Consider the following 8,072-nt stretch of genomic DNA (forward strand, 5'->3'; position numbering starts at 1 on the left):
CTCACTTTGTAAGTCAGCCTCAAGTGGCCACTCCAGATACTGCATGTTCATTTTTCAGCCACTGAACCAAACTAACACTAACGTCAATCTGTAGCATTGAGTTCTCAAAGTAATTGTTCTTCCTTTGCAGGCTATATTTGAGCTGGCTCAGGGCGAGCAGGATTTGGTGGAGGATCTGAAGTTGGCCAAGAAGGTGAAGTAACTTGTTTATTTATATTTCAATGAAGAACTTGCCTTCAGTGTCAGTATAGTCACCTGTGTTTCTTTATGCGTGTGCTGTAGGCCTACCACGACCCAATGCTCAAGCTATCCATCATGACCGAGCAAGAACTGAACCAGATCTTTGGTACTCTGGAATCACTTATACCTCTGCATGAAGGTAGGAAAATATTTTAATTACCACCATTTACAGCATCTTTTCACAGGAATCTTTAGTCATTTGCATGATCTTTATGTAGACATACAGATGAATGACATATGTAACAACCTTAATGCTCTTTGTATAAAAACAATCTGTAATGGATGTTTGATAATTCATTGCTTTCTTAACTAAAATTAGGCAGTAAAAAGGACCCAAAATGCAGGACTCTCAAAGACGAGACTGGAACTCAAAACGCAGCTTTATTGCTAGAAAAAACTCTTAATAAATTAAAGTCACCAAAACTCTGAACGGCGAAACTAAGGACTGACATGTATCAGGCGCTTGAGACAAAACAAACAGCTTACAGGGCTTAAATACACAGTGGAGTAATCAGGAAATGGAAAACAGGAGAAAGGCACAGCTGGGAGAAATTAAGGCTAACGAGACAGGGGGAAGTAAAAGTGAATACACTGACATAGGATGGGGACTATCAAAATAAAATAGGAAAAAAGAAATAATTTACAAAGACGCGGACTTGAGACAGACTGAAAGAATATAACCCTTAATACAAACCAAAACATAACTCAAAGAGCTGTGTCAAAATGACCCAGAACCATGACACATATTTGCACTTCTATTGTATAAAATATTAGAGTTTAGGTGTAAATTTCATTTTGTGGAGTTTTCCTTTCTCTGTATTACTTGATGCCCTTAAAGCATCCATTATTCTCACTCTGACGTCTCTTTTTATAAATTTTAACTTTTCTGTCTTACCTCAGATTTGCTGAGTCGCCTCCGAGATGCCAGAAAACCTGACGGGTCCACAGATCATGTAGGACATATTTTAACTGACTGGGTGAGCGTTTTTCTAATCAACAGACAGCAGAATCCAGATATTAGCTCTTCACCAAGTATTTATCAGAGTGTTTGTCTTTGTATCGCTCTAGCTGCCCTGCCTCTCTGCCTACACGCCGTACTGCAGTAACCAGGTCAAAGCCAAGGCTTTGTTGGACCAGAAGAAGCAAGATCGGCGAGTCCAGGACTTCTTGCAGCGTTGTCTCCAGTCACCTTTTAGCAGGAAGCTGGACCTATGGAACTTCCTGGACATCCCCCGCAGCCGGCTGGTGAAATACCCACTGCTGCTCAGAGAGATCCTCAAGCACACAGCCAACGACCACCCAGATCGACAGCACCTGGACGAAGCGGTGAGGAAAACTAAGATTGCAATACTTCATCAGTTTGGGTCACCAGATAAAGCCTTTAAAAAGACTAATACTCATGACTGTTACATAAACTTGCTTAGTGCAGACATGTCTCAAGACGCACCTTCATCCCAAAGACAGTCGAGGGACAGTAAGGCAATAGACAAAGATGCAGACAGAGAAAATCCCGGCTGCCTCTTCAGTGTGGGCAGAAGATTGAGAGCTGTAGAAGTCCATGACTGTCCAACCATCCATCAACTCAGCTGACCACAAATGTCAGATGAGATAACAGTGTGTTTGTGTGTCTGTCCCACAGATGCTGATGGTTCAAAGCGTGGTAGCGGACATCAACAGGCAGACAGGAGAGTCGGAGTGTCAATATTACAAGGATCGTCTGGTGTACACAGAGGACGGACAAAGGGACGAACTCATCGACCGCTCAAAGACCCTCAGTTGCCATGGAGAGCTGAAGAACAACAGAGGACTCGTCAGTACAATTCTACAACTTTATCGTCCTCCCTTCCCCATTTATCCATTCTTTAATATATCCAAAGGTCAAAATGGACCTCAAAGTTTTAGATATTTAAATCGTTGTATGTAAAAGTAATCCTTATGAATGGGAAGCTCAGGCTTCAGGCTGCTCTGCTGTTTAATTGCACCTGATGAGGTGTTGATGAAGAAATGCCTGAAGCCTATTGTAGTCCCACTGCAAGGTATACAGCAGGGGGTTCAGAGGGGCGTAACATAGTTTCACATGGGTTTTTTAGTCTTGGGTATTTATGATGTCATAGAGAGGATTGTTGCCATGGCTAAAATATTTACAACAACACTGATTAAATCCAATCAATAAAACATGTTTATTTTCAACTCACTCTTGAAATCAGTGATATGCATTATATGACATACGTGAGCTTTTTAAAGGTGATTCCTTAATTTGGTTGATTTTAATGCTACACAGAAATGCTTCTAATACTTTCATAACATTACCATTTTATGACCAAAATCACTCATAAATATCATCCATATATTTTATTGGTATCTCTAGAGGAAGAAATTAAAACCTGTACTCTGTCTGATTCTCTCTTTCTAGAAGCTCCACGTGTTCCTTTTCCAGGACGTCCTGGTCATCACCAGATCCATGTCGTCAAACGACCAGCCAGTCGGCTATCAGCTCTGCCGCCAGCCAATCCCCATTCGTCAGCTGGACCTGGAAGACCTATCAGATGGCGAGATAAGAGTGGGCGGATCCATCAGAGGGGCCTTCAGCAACAATGAACGAAGTCAGTACTGGACACAGCTATTTAAATCAGTGTCAGGTGTGCTGCATGCTGAGGATGTCTTTGTGACCAAAGTTAAGGTTACAAAAGTGTTTTTGTAGTTCTGCGTGGTAGAAACTAAATGTGTCATATTCTGCACTCACCACATGAACTAGTATGCTGATTGTAAGCTAGTATTTAATGTTGGACCTCAATGATCTTGTCCTGAACACAGTGGATGTCCGTGTAGCCAAAAGATTGAATGTCTAGTGTCTGTGACTGAAACCAGAGGAACCTGTTGTAGCACAAAATTTACATGAGTGATTCCAGGATTTTTTAAACTGCCCATTCTGGGAAGGTAGCTACACTTTATGGGTGTCCCTGAATGTGCCACATGAAAACAATCGTGAAGTTACAATTTTGATAAGAGGTGTGTCATTTGTCAAATGACTCCAGAGACAGAAAAATGCATTAAATTATATTAAAACATGCTGGTAGAGCTGTCCATGTGATAATCAGTGGGTGTATGAAATCAGAGGGATTAAAGTTTGTATTATGTTGGATTTTATGACCTGCGTTATCATTTCGCCTGCCTTTAAAGGGCTGTTTTAAGGGTTAAATCCATTTTTTAGGTTTAAAGTTATTGTTAGGGTTCTGAACTTAGTAGTGACAATAAAAATGATAGATGTATTGATGTACCATCAAACCATAATGTTCAGGTTGTGATCTAGTGAAATGGTATATCAAGGAAAACTAAGAGACTTTGTGCTGTGCTATAAAACTTGTGCACAGCTCACTTTTGCTTTAGTAAATATACACCTTTATTGGTCATTTGTTTGTTTTTGTTTTTATTTCTGATAATAATTTGGCAACAATGTTTACATATCAGTTTATTCTGTTTATTATAGGATTTTTATCAAATTCCAGCTTATGTTCACCACCTCTGTCTCCTGTTTCTTCTTCCTCATTTTCTCCTCCACACAGCAAAGAACTTCTTCCGGGTTTCATACCGTACTGGAGGCCAACTGCAGAGCCACTGCTTTCAGGCTAGTGACGCCTTCAACAAACAACAGTGGATCAACTGCATTAGACAAGCCAAAGAAGCTGCAGCACTGACTAGAGACCAGCTGCCACAGACGGGACATTGTCCAGAGACGGGGGTCAATGAACAACCAGGGCCACCTGTTGAAACAGTGGGGCTGTGGGGTGTGAAAGGACAGGGCTTGGAGGGAGAGGCAGGTCTGCATGGACAGCAAGAGCTTGGACTGAGGGATGGAGATGGGCTGGGTTTAACTCAAGAGACAATGACGGGGAAGGAGATGGAGGCAGATTTGGGTTTGCATGGTAAGTCAGAGATGGACGGAGCACTACAGCTTGTGATCAGTGAAGCAAAGACAGGTGTGGAGATGGAGGGAAATCGGGGTGTTGGTGTGGAGATGGGAGCTGAACCAGGAGCCACTGTAGACTTTAAGGTGGATGAAGCGGGACAGACTCTCACCAGATGTGAAGATGCAGTTTCCATTTCCCTCCTCTCCTCTTCAATTCCCAAACAAGTGGAGGATGAAGTGATGGAGGAGGAGTGGAGCAGTGCTGCAGAAGAAAGAGAGGATGGTATGGACACTGGCGAGATGGACTCACTGCAGTACCACAGGTGCTGATAGGACAGCATGAATCAGGACTGGAACTAAACTCAACCAACTTTGGTATTTAGTAATGATGTAACTAACAAAAAGCCAAATGAAACGTATATGAACAAACTTCTTGGGAGAAGTCACGAGACCAACCGGTGCTCACTACTCACAGACATACTGCTCAGAATTAAGCTGAAGGTGGTAAATGCTGTGATATGTATGTAAGATGTTAAGTCCAGGAGATATGGTGAAGTAACAAAAATGTGCTCCAGGTGAAATAAAGACTCAGAAAAGGCCAAATTCAAACAACATTAGATCAAAAACATTAAATAAAGAAGACAACTGACCACTGTATCTGATGAGAACAGAGATAAGATGACAGCAAACATTACACATTTAGAAATAAGTATATCTCAAGGAGATGAGTCAGGAGGATACACACTTATTCTCCACATCGGAGTAAACAGTCACTCCCTAGCAATGTAAAAACATTGTTAGGCAGGCAGTGAGACACTCCTCTCCCTTAGGTTAAATACTCCCAGGACAGTCTCACTGCTGCACCCACTCTGGTTGACCAACGGATGCAAAAATAAAAGTCCCTATAAAAACCTTGGTGAATTTAGAGTTTTGACTGTTTAAGGAGAATTGAAAAAGTGAAATAGAGGAAATGATGTTAGCAGTTGCTAAATGGTGTGTGCAAAGGTTGGTCATAAGACTGAGGATTGGAAGTAATCGTCTCCCGTGCTGCTATCTGCTGTGTTCTAACTGCAGTTAGCCATGGATGTTGTTAAGAGGACTGGATACCACACCCTGTGGAAGTTGCTCACCAGGCACACACTGCTGAAAGACTGCTCAAAGGCCCTCCCTCACAGGTTTCCTTTCCAGCTCCCCCCTGGCTCCATCATAGCTAACATTAACTCACATTTTGTACTGGACCCGCCTTTGAAGAAATAAATCCTGTTCCAACCACCCCTTACCAGCAGCAGAGCTCAACAGTCTTTATAGTGGTGACCAGGCTGAGAACACTACTTTCACCGAATGATAACAAAACGTATGTCTCCATTTACTGTAGAAATCATCAGTTATTTGGTTACTCTTATGTTTGGGGTTATGAACACAGAAGTATGGGGGTTGCTCCTGGACAGGCTTCTCCTGGACAGGCTTCTCCTGGACAGGCTTCTCCTGGACAGGCTTCTCCTGGACAGGCTTCTCCTGGACAGGCTACTGCTCACCTCACTGGTCCTGTGAGGTGAGCAGTAGTGGAAAACAGAAAACTGGGAAATGTGAAAACACATTTTTGCTCATTGGTATATTTTACATACCAATTCTGTTGTATAGATTGGTGGAGACACAGACTGTATGTAAAACGTGGATTCTTCTGGTTGGAAAAATAAGTCTGCAGAAAGCCATAATTTCAGTCTCCAAAACTAAAGAAGAGATGTGTTGGATGGTTTGTACCAAACAGGAAATTACAGTATTCTTAGATAATTCCTTTAAAAGCAAAGCAACAAATCCTCTACTTTGAGCCCAAAAGCCCCCCCCCCCCCCCCCCCCCCCCGTTCAGTTGTTATGGAGGGAAAGAAACTATTCAATGAAGCCAAAACATTAATTGTACCAGGCTGTAAATATGTGGTTGTTGGGCATCTTTGCATGGGGAGACTATGGGGATTGATTTCCTTTTGGAGCTAGCCCCAAGCGGCCATGAGAGGAACTGCAGTTATTGGCATTTGTACATTGGCTTCATTTTTCAGCTCTGGCGGACGTCACTTGGTTTTCATCTCCTGTTTTAGTTTTCTTGTCAGATGTGGGATCGCTTCCTCCTCTGCTGCTATGTTTCAAAAACTTTTTAAAGCATGTCTGAAAACACTGGAGAGAACTCAGCTGTACATTCCCTTTTAATAGCAGACTTTATTTATCTTCTGTGTTCTGTAGATTTACAGTTTTTATCATGTATCCCAACAATATTTTGTTAAACTGAAGTAGCCTGCAGCAGCTGAAGCTGCTGCTAAGTGAAATGCTCTGTGTTCAACTCTGCATTAAAGAAGGAGCCTGTTGTACATGTACTGTATGTATATAAAGAATGTATATGAAGTAATATGAATGAAGGGGGGAAAAAAACAAGCGCTACTGTTTGTTATATTCGTGCTTACATATTACACACAGAATGATTCCTGTCATCAATGTTAGCAAGGCTGAAGATGCTAATAATGACATTTACACTTAATTAAGGCTGCCATTTTTTTTTTAAATGAATTACACTACTGTGTAAAAGCTTTGAACCACCCCTTCATTTTTCTATATATCTTGCTAGGGAAATGGGAAATAGGTGCAGCACTTTATTCAAACATGTAGAAGAGTACATGGAAATAGTGTTTATAGGGCAAAAAAAAAAAAAAAAACCCTGGAAAGTCAGTATTTGGTATGAACACCTTTTCTTAGGCAAGTTTTCTAATAATTTCTTTATGCAGTCTTTGGGAATAGTTTTCCATTCCTATTGAATGAAATTCAAAGCTCTTCTTTGGATGTTGGCTGCTTTTTGCTCCATTCTCATATTTTTGTAGATTAAACCAAAAGAAATGGGACCAAATGGTGTATTTCTGCTTACTTGTTATATGTAGACAACACTGCTACGTCCATTGAGTTAGATGCATTTTTAGTGCTTGAATGTTTCATAGGTCAATGCGAAGTGGTTAAATAAACAGAGAAAAACATTCTTCTGAAAATGTTCAGGTACAAGGACTGGACTGAAAATTAGTGAAATAGCAGCAATTTTCCAAAAAGACTAATTTTTCACTTATTGGGAGCACAATGTAAAGAAATGAGAGGTGGCTCAAAACTTTTGCAAAGTCCTTATAAGAGGAGATTTGGACATCTCTGCTCAGAGAACACTAACTATTGTGCAAAAACGAACAAGGTGATTATAAGTTGAAGTATTATTGTCTGGAACAAAGCATTAATAAATTGTTTTAATAGAAAGCCTTTCATTGGATGAATGGTTACTGTTAGTTTAAAAAAAATTCCTATCGCCTTGCACACACAGAAATGCAATCACTCAAATGCACAAAAGCTACAGTTACAACAAGCTATTCTGATTGCCTTCAAATCTTCCAAACCAGGGCTAAGTCAAACAACAACAAAAAAAAGACAGATCACGACGGATGTCATTTTCATGGCATTGTTGTGCACCAACAGGAACCACTGCACACGCTGGTGCATTTCATCTTAATATCTAACGGCAGTCAAAATACAAGTGACCTCCACCTGTAAAACCATTCCTGTTTTGGGGGTTGTCTCATTGTTGCACTTCTATTGGTGTCTGTGAAGGTTCTCAGTCATCCAGGTCATCGTAGTCAAAGGAGCTTGCAAAGAAAAGCGTCTGGACTTCTTTAAGTTGCTTGAAGACATTTCACCTCTCATCCAAGAAGCTTCTTCAGTTCTAAGGTCAAATGGTGGAGAGTCCCAGATATAAACCTAGTGGGAGTGACCCCCCACAGAGGGACAAAAGGACCCCCTGATGATCCTCTAATCGCCTGAGCCAAGGTGGGAAACTGGGCGTGGGTCCCAATCAGCCAGAGTTTCGGGTGTGTTCATTGTGAAACCTGGCTTCTATTGGTGTTAAACT

The 8,072-nt window shown here is 41.3% G+C and overlaps 1 protein-coding gene across 3 annotated transcripts in view; it reads left to right on the top strand.

The window, feature by feature from the left end:
- The window catches only part of arhgef3 (Rho guanine nucleotide exchange factor (GEF) 3), a 35,131-nt gene extending 27,705 nt beyond the window's left edge, over window positions 1-7,426 (top strand). For all 3 annotated transcript variants that reach the window (XM_026167387.1, XM_026167388.1, XM_026167389.1), the window contains 7 exons: window positions 131-193; window positions 283-379; window positions 1,141-1,217; window positions 1,309-1,566; window positions 1,880-2,050; window positions 2,654-2,843; window positions 3,804-7,426. In XM_026167387.1, the coding sequence (XP_026023172.1) occupies window positions 131-193; window positions 283-379; window positions 1,141-1,217; window positions 1,309-1,566; window positions 1,880-2,050; window positions 2,654-2,843; window positions 3,804-4,477 (1,530 nt within the window). In that variant the 3' untranslated portion in view covers window positions 4,478-7,426. The remainder of the gene's footprint in view (window positions 1-130; window positions 194-282; window positions 380-1,140; window positions 1,218-1,308; window positions 1,567-1,879; window positions 2,051-2,653; window positions 2,844-3,803) is intronic.
- Window positions 7,427-8,072: the final 646 nt, after the last annotated feature.

This window comes from Astatotilapia calliptera, chromosome 5 (genome assembly GCF_900246225.1).
Source record: "Astatotilapia calliptera chromosome 5, fAstCal1.2, whole genome shotgun sequence".
NCBI classification, from domain to species: Eukaryota; Metazoa; Chordata; class Actinopteri; order Cichliformes; family Cichlidae; genus Astatotilapia; species Astatotilapia calliptera.